The sequence below is a fragment of the Meles meles genome, chromosome 7, assembly GCF_922984935.1.
Source record: "Meles meles chromosome 7, mMelMel3.1 paternal haplotype, whole genome shotgun sequence".
NCBI classification, from domain to species: domain Eukaryota; kingdom Metazoa; phylum Chordata; class Mammalia; order Carnivora; family Mustelidae; genus Meles; species Meles meles.
In genome coordinates this window covers 89,612,618-89,627,155 of record NC_060072.1, presented here as the reverse complement: position 1 = coordinate 89,627,155, position 14,538 = coordinate 89,612,618, and the positions used below count along the sequence as shown (strand labels likewise).

General features: G+C 52.6%; 1 protein-coding gene across 2 annotated transcripts; it reads left to right on the top strand.

Moving 5' to 3' along the window:
• Positions 1-1,907: 1,907 nt before the first annotated feature.
• LOC123946563 (keratin, type II cuticular Hb5) lies at positions 1,908-8,584 on the top strand. Of its 2 annotated transcripts, none has more exons than XM_046011963.1 (9): positions 1,908-2,327; positions 4,322-4,530; positions 5,106-5,166; positions 5,296-5,391; positions 6,055-6,219; positions 6,489-6,614; positions 6,994-7,214; positions 7,949-7,980; positions 8,391-8,584. In XM_046011963.1, the coding sequence occupies exons 1-9, from the start codon at positions 1,908-1,910 to the stop codon at positions 8,582-8,584; spliced, it is 1,524 nt and encodes a 507-aa protein (XP_045867919.1). The 2 variants fall into 2 exon arrangements, with proteins under 2 accessions (XP_045867919.1, XP_045867920.1); XM_046011964.1 differs by having other exon boundaries at positions 7,949-7,984; positions 8,398-8,584.
• The last annotated feature ends 5,954 nt before the right edge of the window (positions 8,585-14,538 follow it).

The window sequence follows — 14,538 nt, the reverse complement described above, 5'->3', positions numbered from 1 at the left end:
AACATTAAAAGCAGTCTTAAAAGGGTAAAGAAGTCATAAATGTGCAGAGGATATGAAGACCATGGGTGGGGCAGGGAGTACACCCACTCCCTGCCGGGAGAGGGGTGTAAGGTGTGGTAGAGGCGTTTCTGATCAGAAGCAGGAATCCCTTTCCTTTATACAGAGTGTTCTGGTCCCCAAAGCAGAGCTTGTGTATTATCCACATAATCCTCTCAATAACCCCGGAAGGCAAGGATGAATTCCACACTACAGGCAAGCACACAAAAGCTCAGAAAGGCAAGAGTGTTCCCCAGAGTCACACAGCCAGGAAGCATTGGAGCGGGCCCTTGGACCAGGTCTTCCGAGTTTGATTCCATTGCCCAGCTTGACTGTGATCTGAAAATCCTTCAGGGCCAGCTGGTGAGGCTGCCTGCTTCTCCTCACCAGCTGCTCAAAGTCTCCCTGCTCCCCCACCTTGGAAGAACACATGTGGAGTGTGGAGACAGAAACCAACCAGCCTGCTTCTGGGTGAGGAGCTGCAGGGGGCCCAGCCACAGAGATGAGGGCAGAAGCAGGACAGAACATCAGGTGCGGGAGGAAGGATTCAGGCTGTGGCCCCACAGTGCCAGTGTTTGATTCTGGAAGGCTCCCCAGAGGGTCTGTCCCCCTAGGAGGATGCTCCTCTGCTCTTCTTCCCTTCTCGAAGTTCCTAACACCTTGGGTGTCCAGTTAGCCTCCCTGGAGGCAGAGACCACATCTCCCAGCTTTGTGCTCAATGACCATTAAAAGAATACCAATCATTATCCTAATAAGTAGCTCCAGGATACACGGGGAAGCAGGGACATTCTGAGGATCCAGACCCCCAGAACGTCCCGGGACCCAGAAATCACAGCATCCTCAGACAAGAAAAAGCCACTTTCCCATCCCCTTCTCTAAATGTTCCTCTAGGGAGACAGTTTGGGGGCCGGAGATATGCCCTTTCTCTGGCTGGTGGTCTTGGAAGGAAGAGAGACAAACAGAACCTATTTCTTCTTTAAGAGCAGAGGGAAAGTGCCCAGAGCAAGTTCACAGCAGCTAGGTTATCCCAGGATTCATTTCTTCCATCCTTGCAGCCCAGTGGGAGAAAGTCGTTAAAGGGGGAGGCTTCCCATTATCTACAAGTAGCCATTATTGTGGCCACTGAGAGTGGAGTGGTTTGCAATTTTGCTGGGTGAGAAATGAAAGCTCCAAAACAGAGCCTCTGGGCTGGAATCCAGAAGGTTCTAAGATCTCATGTGCTCCAGCCCTCTTGTCCTGCCGGGAGCATGGTCAAAATGGTCCCACGGACCGGAACCACCTTCCAGGCCATGGTGCCTGGCTGGATCTGGACTTGCCTGATCCATCAGCCTCTGAAACACGACAACTTACTTGAGAATATCTCTTGCACAGAGCCAGGAGGACAGAGGTAATGCACTCTCGGGGTCTTGCCCAACCTGGGACCCTAGAGCTTTCCCCTTGAGACAGTAGCCCAGCCTCTACCCTGACCCCAACCAGCTCAGACTGTTGCGGAGTTCAAATCCGTCTCCGGCTGTGGGTTGGGGCCATCCTACAGGGAGACTGCAAGAAAATTAATTGTTTAATGTATGTAAACGAGCTTTGAAGATGAAAAGTGCAAACACAGTGTCCCTAATAATATCTTCAATACCTTTACGGAGGCCCCAAGTCGCCGCTGAGCTCACCTTTAAGACGAGTCTTTGGGGAGTTGCTGGCAAACTCCCCAAGCCAATAAACAACATAAAATGGCTTTTCACTCCTTTTATGCGGCCAACCCCAGCTCTCCTCACCCATAAAAGGACCAGGGAGGATCAGAGAGGCCAGAGGATCCTAAGCAGCGCACCTGAAGCCTTCACTTACTCCTGCCGCACTCAGCCTCCGCTCAGACCCACACGATGTCCTGCCGCTCCTACCGGATCAGCTCAGGCTGTGGGGTCACCAGGACCTTCAGCTCCTGCTCAGCTGTGGCCCCCAAAACTGGCAACCGCTGCTGCATCAGTGCCGCTCCCTACCGAGGGGTGTCCTGCTACCGGGGGCTGACGGGCTTCGGCAGCCGCAGCCTCTCCAACCTGGGCTCCTGCGGACCTCGCATGGCCATGGGCGGCTTCCGCGCTGGCTCCTGTGGCCGCAGCTTTGGCTACCGCTCCGGCGGCGTGTGCGGGCCCAGCCCGCCCTGCATCACCACGGTGTCTGTCAACGAGAGCCTCCTCACGCCCCTCAACCTGGAGATCGACCCCAATGCACAGTGCGTGAAGCACGAGGAGAAGGAGCAGATCAAGTGTTTGAACAACAGGTTCGCTGCCTTCATCGACAAGGTCAGTGAGGCCTGGGATGGTCCGGAGAAGGCCCTGGCCAGCCTTCCCCTCAGGAAGGTCCCAGTGTGTTGGGGAGACAGCATGGAGCCAGGCCTGAGACAGCACAGGGAGAGAAACACAGGCTAACACAGGCAGAAGATCCGTTTCCATCTTTTAATTCCAGCAAAGTGCACAGAGGGCCCCGTATGGTCCAGAAATGGAGTCTGTGGTCTAAAGGGTGTGTGTGCTTCTGGAGACAACACAGGAATATCAGAGGTGCCCCTGGAAAACTGGATTAGGCACTGGGAGCTACAAGAGTGGGCCATAATGGGGAGAATAAAAGGCTCGTGGCTCCCAGCCAGGCAGCTTGGGGAAGTGGGTGGGCACGGCTCAGACCCATGCTACCTCCCTACCGTCGTTCTGCCCCTGGGCAGCGTGAGACCTTGGGCATGTCACTTGTCTGGATAACAGAACCCACCTCATATGTGTGTTGCAAACATGGATGCATTCATGCTTGAAAAATGCTGGCACACAGTAAATGCTCAATGAATGTTCACTGTCAGCATGATTCTCCCAGGACAATAGTGTGACAGGAGGTGTGACAGTAAACCACCCAGGGCCAGCACAGCCGCCTTCATGGACGGAGGGCTGGGAATGGGGAAGGGGGAGGCCAGGCTGGGGGTAGAAACCCAGGGATGCAGAGTGTGGAGACCCCCACACACTGTAAGACTGCCTCCCAGGCCCCCAGTGCCCTCCCTGCATGTCCACGAGGCCTCGCTCTGGCAGAATAGATAGAACTGGGCTCTGGGCTTGGGGTCAGGAGTTTCGTTACCATTTTCTCGTTAGTGAGTTTGGTTCATCCTCAAAATGACCCGATGGGGGAGACATTAGTATTTCCATTTTTTTACTATCAAATTGAAGCTGAGTTTAGATGAGCTGCTTAGACATACCGCCGTGGGCAGGTGATGGGGTCTCAGGGGACATCAGATCCCAAATCTCACCGACTATTTGTGTGACAATGAACAAGTCATCTCAGTTTCCCCCTCTGTGCTATGAGGGAAATGATACCGCCCCCCCCCAACCGGAGGGTTAAGAGAACGGAATGGGACTGATACACGGGCAGAGACAGAGGGATACAAATAGAGATACACAGTTCACCCTTGAACAACACAGGTTGGAGATAAGCAAATCCACATCTACAAGGATCTTTTTTTCAATATATACAGTACTATAAATGTATTTCTCTTCCTTATGATTTTCTTAATAACATTTTCTCTAACTTACGTTGTTGTACAAATACAATACTTAATACTAGAACATACAAATGTATGCTACTCGACTGTTTAGGTTATCAATGAGGCTTCTGGTCAAGGGTAGGCTATTAGCAGTTAAGTTTTGGGGGAGTCAAAAGTTATATGGCAATTTTCAAATGCGTGGGGTAGGGGTGAGGGTAGGGGGAGGTGTCAGTGCTCCTCACCCCGGCATTTTTCAAGAGTCAGCGTAGAAATAGATAGATGGGTGTGTATCTTAGCACGGGCCCTCATAGCACACAGTAAGGTTTCAGTAAGTGTCCTGTGGATTAAAAAATGAGGAACTGCTAATTATAGTCACAGTTAAATTTGTCGAGCATTGACCATGTGTCGGAGATGTTCTAAGCATTTTCCATGTATTAACTTGTGCAATCTTTACAACTCTAAGGGAGGCACTATTTTCATCTCTGGTTTAGAAATGAGCACCCAAAGGTCAGACAGCTTGCCCGCTCCAAGTGGCAGAACTGGACTTGAACCAGACCTCTGGACTTAAGCCCAGGGTGCTTTCCCCCACAGCCACACTGCCTCCTAGAGGGTTGAAAGCAAGGCCCCTTGCAACACAGACACTCAGCCCCATGCTTCTGCGTTGGTGGGCCCCAGCTCCTCGGTGAGCACCCAGGACAGAGAGGGCTCTGGAGGACAAGGCTCCTCCCGGGTACCCCGCCACCCCCCCCCCCCAGTCTCACCCTCCCACCCTGAACGCAGGTGCGCTTCCTGGAGCAGCAGAACAAGCTGCTGGAGACCAAGTGGCAGTTCTACCAGAACCAGCGTTGCTGCGAGAGCAACATGGAGCCCCTGTTCAATGGCTACATTGAGACTCTGAGGCGGGAGGCCGAGTGCGTGGAGGCTGACAGCGGGAGGCTGGCCTCAGAGCTCAACCACGTGCAGGAGGTGTTGGAGGGCTACAAGAAGAAGTGAGTGCGGCCAGATGCGGGGCACACAGGGAGCATGGGAAGGCTCTGCCCTCGACCTTCTTAAAGCAGCTAAAGTTTCCTGCCTGTCTAGGAGCAGGGGTTGTCTGGGGCTGGGCCTAGATGTCTTAGATTTTTGGCCCCACTCTCCCCCTTGGAGGCCCTGTGGGTCTTAGAGTTGCTTTTGCAGGGAGTGAGGAAAGGCAACCTAGTGGAGTTCTAGAGCTCTCTGTGGTCCTACCCTTCCATCTCAGCTCACTTTATGATGCTCACTCTGTGTTTTTGCTGCCCAGGGCACTGGCTCTCTTTTGGATCTGGGATACACAGAGGAATTTTGATTTGGGGAACAGAGCGTGCATTCCCTGATCTCATTCCAGAGGCAGCAGGACCCGGGTGGCCTAAGCAAGGCTGAGGCAAGGGCTAGGCCAAGAATAATGCACAGACTAGACCACAGAGAGGACAAGATAAGAATCACAGGGACTCCATTCCTTTGGATCCCTGGGAAGTCTGGCTCAAAAGCTGGGATTATGTCCAAGCCCCCACCTCTCAGCCACGACCCCTCTCTCCCCCCAACCCAGGTATGAAGAGGAGGTGGCTCTGAGAGCCACAGCAGAGAATGAGTTCGTGGTTCTAAAGAAGGTGAGGGGCTGCTCATGGGGCGGGAAGGGAAGGGCACCCACCTAGACAGCCTCCAGTGGGGGCGGTCACCATGCAGACCACAGAGGCCTCCCCCCACCCCACACGCCCTCCTCTTCCCTCCACTGCCAGGACGTGGACTGCGCTTACCTGCGGAAATCCGACCTGGAGGCCAATGTGGAGGCGCTGGTGGAGGAGTCCAGCTTCCTGAAGCGTCTCTATGACGAGGTGAGGGGGCCACCACTGGCCCACCAGGGCAGGGAGAGGGGAGGCCTGAGGACCTGAGCAAGAGGGGAGGGACTGTGTTGTGTGTACATGTTTGCCCGTGTGTGCGGTGTGTGCCTGTTGTCTCATGTTGCACGACTGTGTTAGACACAAGAGGGTCACGTTGCACAACTGTGATAGGCAAACGTAGGTAGGTGCCCAGGGAGAGCCTGGCATGCTTGTTCAAGGACCGTGGAGTGTGGCTGTGGTTCTCCATGTCTGTGAGTGCCTGTGTGTGTTGCAGTGTGTGCATGGGCTGGTCTGGGGATGTGTCATTCTGTACCTGGGTCAAAGGTGGGGGCCAGGGTGAGTCTCTGGTTAGAGAGGGGTCTTAATAATGGACACATCACCAGTCCTGGCATTCAAACCCCAGCTCCACTGCTAGGTGACTTGGAGAAAACCCAGCATGAGTTTGAGACTTCCCATTTGTTCATTCAGAGGCCCCTTCCGGCTTTCTTACTTTATGATGTACCTGTGTGTGAGCGAAGGGGGAAATGGAGCAGGTGGAGCAGGGGTCATGTGACATGATGACCAGCGCCCATCCAGGAAGGGGATACTGCCCTTAAAGGTGGAGCCCATGGCCCAGACCAGGCACCAGACCCAAATGCATTGGCTCTTGGCCCCCAGGAGCTCCAGGTCCTCCACGCCCACATCTCAGACACCTCGGTCATCGTCAAGATGGACAACAGCCGGGACCTGAACATGGACTGCGTTGTGGCTGAAATCAAGGCTCAATACGATGACATTGCCAGCCGCAGTCGGGCTGAGGCTGAGTCCTGGTACCGCAGCAAGGTGAGGGGTACAGGACACCTGCCTCCTAGACATGGCAGTGGGAGGGAAGCCAGGTATATATTAAAGAACGTCTCTTTTGTCCAGGGATTTTGATTAGTAGGGATGGAAAGAGGACAAGCAGCTCTCAGTCTGGGTGGTAGAGCAGGGCTGCCATGTATAGTTGCACAGGCTGAACATTGTACAACCTGCAAATCCTCTGTGGTGTCCAAATGGGTGGGAAACTGCATCTTGAGCCTCAGGAACATCTCTGCTCTCCACCCCCCACAAAGTGTGAGGAGATGAAGGCCACGGTGATTCGGCATGGGGAGACCCTGCGCCGCACCAAGGAGGAGATCAACGAGCTCAACCGCATGATCCAGAGGCTGACTGCTGAGATCGAGAATGCCAAGTGCCAGGTACGGTACGGGGAGAGGTTTGAATGCCCAGCACAAGCAGACTCTTTGCCCCCAGGAGGGCAAAGGCCTGGCCCCCATTGGGCTTCACAGTGTGCCTGTGAGGAAGCAGGGACCCAAACAACTCACACAACCCTTGAAGTAGGATGTATCAAATCACCAATGTCACCTTCCTGGGCCACCCTATGACAACCACCAAGGAGAGACGGTGAAAGCCCCCATCTCCTCCCTCATCTTCAAGGTCTCATTAAATACCTGGTCCTATATAGTTAACCTAACTTCTCTCTGGAGCCCCCTCTCCCTGGCCCAGCTCCATGAGCTCAGGTGAGCCAAGCTGTGCCTTCTTTCTCTCATCCTTGCTCTCACATCCCCTTCCTCACAGCGGGCCAAGCTGGAGGCCGCTGTGGCTGAAGCAGAACAACAGGGTGAGGCAGCTCTGACTGATGCCCGCTGCAAGCTGGCGGAGCTGGAGGCCGCCCTGCAGAAGGCCAAGCAGGACATGGCCTGCCTGCTCAAGGAGTACCAGGAGGTGATGAACTCCAAGCTGGGCCTGGACATCGAGATCGCCACCTACAGGCGGCTGCTGGAGGGCGAGGAGCACAGGTGGGGCTAAGGAGCATCTCCCTTTGTGTAGAAGGAGGCCCTGGTCCGCTGGGAGTGTGTTTCCCTGACCCCCAGTGTGAGCTACATCTCTAAGCATGGCTAGTGCAGGCTAAACTTCAATAAGAGTCATAATTTATCAAATACTTACAGGTTTGGCCTGCACTGAGTGCTCATTTTAACTCTGACAATCCAGTGAGGTAGGGTCTCATTTTTCCCATCCAAAGATGAGGAAGTAAGGCACGGCGTACAGTGACTTTCTCGTGGCCTCACTTAATAAGTGCAAGAGGCACAACATGTCCCCCAGTCACTGGCCTCTCCAGCGTACTTTCTTCTGGTACCTCCTCCCGGCCCCCCATTCCCTAAGCCCAGGAGGCTGCAGCTTGACCTGCCACACCGGATCCCTTGTGCCCTGTGAGGACGGTGTGCCCCGTATGTGCCAGCCCCTCCACACTCTCGTTTCCCTGAGCCCGACCAGCGCAACCCAGGCCGCGGGGTCACTCAGATGGGCAGGAGCTCAGCCATGCATGCCACCTCTGCTTAAAGTCAGAAGGCTTTCTCTGGTCGGAGAATGGTTAGAGAAAGGTGACCATGTAACCCAGACTTTGGTGCATACCCCTCCCGCCTTTTGCCGGGAGGAGCTGTACACAGAAGGGCCCTCTCTGTCGCCAAGCAACAACCTGCTTTGGGGATCCAGCTGGTTTGTCCAGAGCTAACAGAACTTTCTTTTCCCACAGGCTGTGTGAAGGTGTGGGCTCCGTGAATGTCTGTAAGTGTCTGCTTAAACAACGGCCTCTCCCCCTAAAAAATGGCTTTGTTGATGGGTAAAGCTGAACCTGGAATGCTTCCCAACAGGAGAAGGCCTTTTCTCCTCCCCCGGCTCCTCACTGGGGAAACACCATCGGGTTTAGGGACGGTGGTGTTGAGCGCCCTCCACTGGTGGTGATGGGAACTGCAGACTTTGCTTTGCCTTCTCTGGGGGAGGGTCCTCACTTCCTTCCTATCTCTGTCCCCTGGAAGGACTGAGATGCTGGGAGGAACAGGGCCTGAATTCTTAACCACTAAACCCCTTTCAGGAGGAAGAAGCTTCTGCTAGTCAAAAGCCCCTTGGGGATTATCACAAGGTTGGAGAGATCAGGGCAGGCCACCTACCTACTTTGTCCCCCTCTCCCCCTACAGGTGTCAGCAGCTCCCGCGGGGGAGTCGCCTGTGGAGGACTCACGTGCAGCACCACTCCTGGGCGCCAGATTGCCTCTGGCCCTGTGGCCACCGGTGGCAGCATCACAGTGATGGCGCCTGACTCCTGTGCCCCCTGCCAGCCCCGCTCGTCCAGCTTCAGCTGCGGGAGCAGCAGGTCCGTCCGCTTTGCCTAGAGTCCCGGGCCACCTGTGTCCCCATCCCCAGAGCACGGAATGGTGTGTGAATGGAAATAGTGTGCTTGCTTCTGGAATCTTCCACGTGTTCCTACAGAGGGAAAGACCCTCGGCCACTCTCTGGCACCTTCTCATTCTAGGGAGTTGTTTCCTGGTTCTCCTCTGGGCTTCAGTTAGAGAGGCATTCCCAGTCCTTCACCTAACTCCGGTTTGACTCCAAAAGACCGTGGCCAGTTTGTATCATTCTGCAAGTTGTCTGGGACACTACCGGTCACCTAGGGTGGCTGGACATCATGGGAGCTTGGCCTTCCTGGGAGACAAGGAGTGAGCCTAACTCCCTGCCAGGTCTCCTACAGGCTGAGAGTCTGAGAGGAAATCCTCCCAGCAGCAGTCTTCCCTCTCTCCTGGCTGGGAGTTCTGCAGGAAGCATTGGCCCAGGGTTATTCTTGTTTGTGTTTTGCTTGTCTCTCTGACTGACTGCCTTCTTTGGGTTAACCTGTCCCAGCCAAACTCCTCATGTGACCTCCCAGTTGAGGGGCTCACTACAGAGGGGAATCCTTTTGACTTGGCACAGGTCTTGCTATTCATTGCACCTTTATACATTTCAAAGAAAACTCCTAGGTTGCTCCAGACCTCCCCCTGCGGGTGCAGGTGGGGTGTGTCCAATGGGAGCCAGTGGGATGGAGAAGGTTAGGCCACTTCCTGAGTCTCCCTCTTGTTACGACTGTCTGTGGGTGCCTTGCCTTCTGGGTTGTCTCAGTCTGTGTTTCAATAAATGCTGCTTTGATGCAAGGATATGTGGTCCTGTGAATGACAATGTCTCTGCCCCTTCCCATTGCCTTATGTGCAACCCTCAGCCCCATCCCCAGCTGGCCAACACTTAACCAGTTCCAGGCAGTGTTTCCCTAATCCTCCAGTGATTTTACCTCTTCTTGTCGGCTTCCATGGCCTGATTCCAGCTCAGCCCTCCTCAGTCCAGTCTGGCCTGGACCACAGCTCCAGCTCCCCCAATGACCTTTTATTCCCTACCCCCACGCACCCCCAGCAGCCTAAAATCCCACCCCCAGATCACTCTCAGTCCCTACGACCTAGTTCAAACCAGTTCCCAGCATGTGCCTGTGCTCCTGATGCCACTCACCAGCCTCCCTCCATTTCCTCCTTCCCCACCAGCTCCTCAGCCCTGTGCAACCACCCTCTACCCAGTGCCCATCTTCCCAGATGCAGACTCCACCCCATGGAGAAAAGCCCACCCTCTAAGCCACCAGGACCATCCCACAGGGACACATAAGCCATCCCACATCTCTCCTCCATTTGCCCTTACCCAGCGCTCTCTCTGTTCTTCCTACCTACACTCCCTCCCACATGCACAGTGTCTCCAACCCTGAGGATCCCTGCCCCACCCTGTCTCCAACCCTGAGGATCTCAGGTTCTAACTTTGTGGCTCAGGGCTCGGGATGTTACTGGGTGCGTATGGAGCCTGGATCAAGCTAGAAATTCCTTGGGAGCAGAAGTTTCTCCTCCTGGCTCTGAAACCCGCTCCCCCCCACACACACCTCACCCCCAGGATGGGCTATAGGACATGTCAGGCCTGGGATGGTTGGATGAACTCAGGCAGCTGTAGAACAGGAGGAGTAGATATCAGCCCTGTTGGACTCCCCTCCTTTTCTCCACTGGGAAAACAGACCTGCTGTCACCATTCTAGGTTGACATCCACCTGCCAGCCCCCTCCGCTGCCCCATCCCCCAGCCTTTCCCTGAGAAGAGAAGTGAAGGCTCTGTGTGTTCTGATGAATCTTTGCTTTAGGCCCAAAGGGTTGCAGCTCCAAAGGAGGGGGCGGAGGTTGGGCTGCTGCTGGCCTCTTCTGGGAACTCCAGCTGCTGCTGTTTGAGCTTTGCTGGCTGCCAGTAGAGAGGCCTGCTCTAAATTTCCTGCCCACCTCCCTCCTTTCACTCACCTCTCTGTGCCTCAGGACATGATCTTAATCGCAATAGGACAAAGTTTATACATTTTTTTATTTTATTTTTATTTTTTATTTGACAGAGAGAGATCACAAGTAGGCAGAGAGGCAGGCAGGGGGCGGGGGGGGGGGGCGGAGACAGGCTCCCCACTGAGCAGAAAGCTCGATGTGGGGCTCAATCCCAGGACCCTGAGATCATGACCTGAGCCGAAGGCAGTGGCTTAACCCACTGAGCCACCTAGGCGCCCCCAAAATTTAATTTAGGACACATCACTCGTCCACAGGAAAGGTTAAAAGTCAGGGGCTGAACATCAAAACCTGAGCATGAACTCTGCCATGCCTCAGTAAGTATGGGGCAGGAAGTGGCCTTCACACTATTTACATCAACCTGAGGATCTGTGAGCTGAGCCTTCCTCAGCCCTGCTACCTCTCGTGGTTCTGGGTTGCTGGAGTGAGTCTGTGGGGGAAACACCTAGATGTTCCCACGGGTCTGGGCCATGCACAACTAAGACGCCAAATCTGGTACGCCCAAAATAGGACATGATGCACTGTAAAGTCAAAGAGCCACAAGCTGGGAGATAATAATAAGTTCTTAATGAGTTTCCATGCTTTGTGCACAAAGACCAGTCAACGGACTGGGCCAAGCAGAGGTGCCATAAGGATGCCTTATAAGGATGAGACCTCCCCTCCTCAGTCCTCCCTGCTGCCAACAGGGAAAATGCAATGCAATCTCTTCCAGTTCAAAGGATCCTGGGGCTCCAGGGCCCTCCCCTGATACAAGAACTACTCTCCACACAAAGCAAAAGATATAATCCAAGGACAATGGAGGATTAAAGTTTTATTAGAACAAAAAGTTTAAGGAGAAGTCAAGTGGTCTGAAATCAAGAGATCAGGTAAATTCTAGAGCAAGTGACCCAAACAATAAAGTTGGTCCATGTGGGTGATTCCAGAGCTCTTTCCTGGGCTCATTTCCCCTCGAAACTCCACATGCCAAATAAGACCTCCATCAGAGAAAAATCAGACCTTCTGTTTGTATTCTACCCTTATTCAAATATTCGCTCCCTCCAAAATACAAGGGTCTCCAAAGGATGAGGAAAGTATGGATTATTGTCCATTTTTAAAAATCAGATCAGGTTAGGCGTTGGCATCTTCTCTTTCTTCTTTGAGGCCACAAGCTCCCTTTCACCGAGTCTCAAATACCCTCTGCTTGGACCATCCTCATAAACACCCACTCCCAGCCCAGCCCCTTCAACCTGCCCAGTGTCTCCAACATCCCTGCTCAGTCTTTGGGATCCCAGGAAACATGGATGGGTACCATTACTCACATGAACCAAGCACAGTGAGAAGTGTAAACTAGCCACATGAGCAAGGAAATTGCAAAGCATATTGCTCTTTGGAATAGACAAAGACCCTAGAAATGGCAATCTGGGATTACCCCATCTGCATATGCAAGCCACTGACACTCTCTGGGGATGTGGCTATTAAGAACAGGTTGTATTGAGAGTTTTGTTCATTGAAAGGTAGAGCAGTGAGGACGCATGAACAAGGTTGTGCTCTCTTAGGTGAGGGGGACTTGCACTGGGGAGTGGCTGAGTTCTCAAATGCCTCACACCACTCGCCTGCCCCTCCCCTGACTGTTACCAGATGCCCTTTGTGCCCCCTGGAAATCCCTGTCCACTTCCACTTTGTTCAAAAGCAAAAGGTTCTCCAAAGTGCCCACTCTTATTCTCTTGGTGTTATTGGACAGGAGTGGTGGGAGGTGGGTAGACAAGGAATGAGTGAGGCGAAGGTAGTGCACAGACGATGAGATTTTTTGAGAGAGAGAGAGAAATAGCAAACGGCAGGGGGCAGGGAGGAGCAGAGGGAGAGAAAGAATATCAAGCAGGCTCCACGCTCAGCATGGAGCCCAACATGGGCCTCGATCTCATGACCCTGAGATCATAACCTGAGCTGAAATCAAGAGTTGGATGCTCAATGGACTACGTGCCCCAAAGATGAGCTTTTGTATTAAAAATGAAGAAAACAGTGTAAACCTGGCGATTCACAGACCTGTACCCCTGGGGATAAAAATACATTATATGGTTATAAAAAAATTTAAAAATTTTAAAAAAATGAAGAAAACACTAGAGACACAAAAATGTGTCTCCACACTCTCCAACACCACCATCAGAAAGGAAAGGCAGACCCTACCCCATTCCATCCCCTGTTCTGCTGTAAGGCAGCAGGTGCCCAGTGGGTCTCCCTTCCCTCCTCAGAGCAGATCCAGTGGCCCTTCAACTTGATCTTACCTCCACTCAAACTGGGTGGGATCCAGACTGTGGTGTGCCCAGCATGCAACTCCTGTGGGACCCTCTAAGGCCAGGAGGCAGAGACTAGGGGAGTAATACACTAAGAAAGATCTTGGTCCTCCCAGGGTCACAGGGGAATAATATCCCCACTGCAGACACATTCTGAAAGCATCAGAAGGACTGCATTGCCCGAAGAACTGCTCATAGCTTTTCCTATGCCTTGAGATCAAATATGCATTCTCATGACAAAATAGCTTCCACCCATTTAGGTTGTTTTTGAATCTTTTTTTTAATCCAAAAAATAATAATAATAAGTAAATAAAGTGGAAGAAGAGGAGTTCTTCCTATAAATCAAATGAAAGAAACTAGTCCATCAGAAACCCCTCTCTCCACCTCAGCAGCGGGACACCCCTTGCCTCAGAGGGGACTCCAAACAGATTTCCCCAGGTGGGACTTTTGGGGGACTATCAGTTCAGGAATAGAGCAGAGGCAGAGTTCCCCAACCAATTGCCCTGTCCAGGCCGTCAGGGAAAATGTCCTCCAACCAGAAGTCTGAGTTTTACTTCTGGGGGTCACGCATAATTGGCCTGTATTAACTGTCCCATAAGATCTTTCCAAGATTCTTAGAGAGCTGAGACTATGGAAGCTGTTTCTACAATAGTTTGAGAAGGTTCCTTTGTGTCACCTTCCGTGTCTTATTCTGAAGTGTCTGACTAGCAAGCAGGGTCAGTTAGAACCCCTCTTCTAGAGACAGTCTGATGAGGCAGGATGTTTAGTCTGAAGGAACAATTGGGGTAAGAGAGTGGAAAGTATGTGAACTTTGGCATTCCCTAAACCTCAGTTGGAATGCTGGATTAGCTGTGTGACCTCAGTAAAGGTACTTAACTTCTTTGGGCCTGGACTTCCTTATCTATAAAATGAAGAGAATAATGTCACTGCTGTGAACAATGAATGAAATACACATACAGTGTCCCTGACACTTAGCAGGTGCTTGTGGATACAGATTCCTGTCCCCTACCCTCTTCCACCTTCGCCTCCACCCCACCCAGGTGTGGGGGGCCCAGACTGGCTCTGACCTTTTGGCAAAGTCAAAGGAGAAATGCAAAGAGATGAATCTGATCCTTTGAGAGTCAGAGAGGAGTCAGTTCCACGGTCAGAATTACCTGACTCTCCTGTTCCCTCTGCCCACATAAGCCAATGGTTCTCAGCTTTAGTTTCTCTAGGAATCACATGGGAGCTTGTTTAAACTCAGATTCCTAGGCTCATCCCTGCAACTTCTGCTTCAATAGTTCTGGATGGAGTCCAGGATGTACCTATTTAAGAAGTCCCCTCCACCTCCCACTCCTGGGGACCCTGATTTGGTGGTGGTCCATGGACCACACTTGCAGAAGCGTTGAGACGGTCAGGGCTTGGGGAAGGGTGGGAGGTGGGGGCAGGGTAAAACCACAGAGGAGGCAGGCATTCATTTGTTTACTAAGAGAAAACTTTTGTCATCAATATTTAATCACACACACCCAAAGAGAAAAGGAGCCATAACAGGAATCATCCAAATACAAAACAAAACAAAAACAAACAAACAAACAAACAAACCCAACCACCAACCATAAGCACGTCAGCCATTAGCTTCAGTCAGCCTTTCCATCTGGACATATGAAGAGCTGGGGGACACTCGGGGAACACACAGTCTCTCAGATCAGTGAGGGGCCTCC

Bases quoted from the DNA above. Each gene is read 5' to 3' on its own strand.
- LOC123946563 (XM_046011963.1), top strand. From the start codon at position 1,908: ATGTCCTGCCGCTCCTACCGGATCAGCTCAGGCTGTGGGGTCACCAGG. The intron at 4,531-5,105 runs GTGAGTGCGGCC...CCCCCAACCCAG, and splicing joins TTGGAGGGCTACAAGAAGAA to GTATGAAGAGGAGGTGGCTC. The intron at 5,167-5,295 runs GTGAGGGGCTGC...CTCCACTGCCAG, and splicing joins AGTTCGTGGTTCTAAAGAAG to GACGTGGACTGCGCTTACCT.